At 40.6% G+C, this 837-nt stretch overlaps 1 protein-coding gene across 1 annotated transcript in view; it reads left to right on the forward strand.

Moving 5' to 3' along the window:
- Positions 1-605, forward strand: part of NDUFA10 (NADH dehydrogenase (ubiquinone) 1 alpha subcomplex, 10, 42kDa) — a 48699-nt gene extending 48094 nt beyond the window's left edge. Inside the window, exon 10 of the mRNA XM_009889056.1 lies at positions 292-605. Coding sequence (XP_009887358.1) covers positions 292-360 — 69 coding nt within the window. The 3' untranslated portion in view covers positions 361-605. The remainder of the gene's footprint in view (positions 1-291) is intronic.
- The last annotated feature ends 232 nt before the right edge of the window (positions 606-837 follow it).

Raw genomic sequence — 837 nt, forward strand, 5'->3', positions numbered from 1 at the left:
GGAAGAAGAATTGGATGAATCCAGGTGGGATATGCTGTTGTGCTGTTGACACGTTGGCCTAGTTTTTATATACACTATGACATAGTAGTTTTTGTGCCCCCCGCATCCAGCTGCACAGCTCAAATTTTTCAGAGGGACTGATTTTTCTACAAGTGCTAATCATTATGTTCTATAAAAGTATTTCATGTTGCATTTCTGCAGATACTACAAGGTACTTCATGAAAAAATCTAAACAATTCTATAACGAGTAGAAAGAGACATATATCTGACTGAACTTTCTGCTTTCTCTAGCTTCCTGGCCGCAATTTTAGGCAAGGCTACAATGCTGATGTTGGTGACAAGTGGATCTGGCTGAAATGATATCTGCCTCCCCTTGGAGCCCTAACTGTGATGGACCACAGAACTTGAGTGAAGAAGAACCTGAGTTCAGCGTGCCTGCTCCACATCAATTGTGTAGTGCAAAGGAGTGCTGGTTAAGTCATCTTCCAGCTACAGCATAACAGAATAGACTCCTAGAAGGGAAATCACTTTATTCTGGTTTGTTCTCCCCTGACGAATTCAGGGTGCTTTGTCTTTGGATGTTTGACAGTCAATGTGTGATAGCAAAGGGGCAGACTTAAGATCAGTGCTGAACTTTCTCTTCATTAAGACTGTGGCATATTATACAGGATTATTGTTGTTTTGCTGAATCAAGAGAAATTAAACCTGCATCTTTCTGGCTCTCACAAAGTTAACTTCTTGCTCTGTCATGCATGGTGTTTTGTTAGTTTCGTTAGGAGAGTTCATATGCTAAAAAACTGTGCTTGCATCATATTCTGAAAGGCTCTTACTGGACAT

Source organism: Charadrius vociferus, unplaced genomic scaffold, assembly GCF_000708025.1.
Source record: "Charadrius vociferus isolate BGI_N301 unplaced genomic scaffold, ASM70802v2 scaffold361, whole genome shotgun sequence".
Lineage (NCBI taxonomy): Eukaryota > Metazoa > Chordata > Aves > Charadriiformes > Charadriidae > Charadrius > Charadrius vociferus.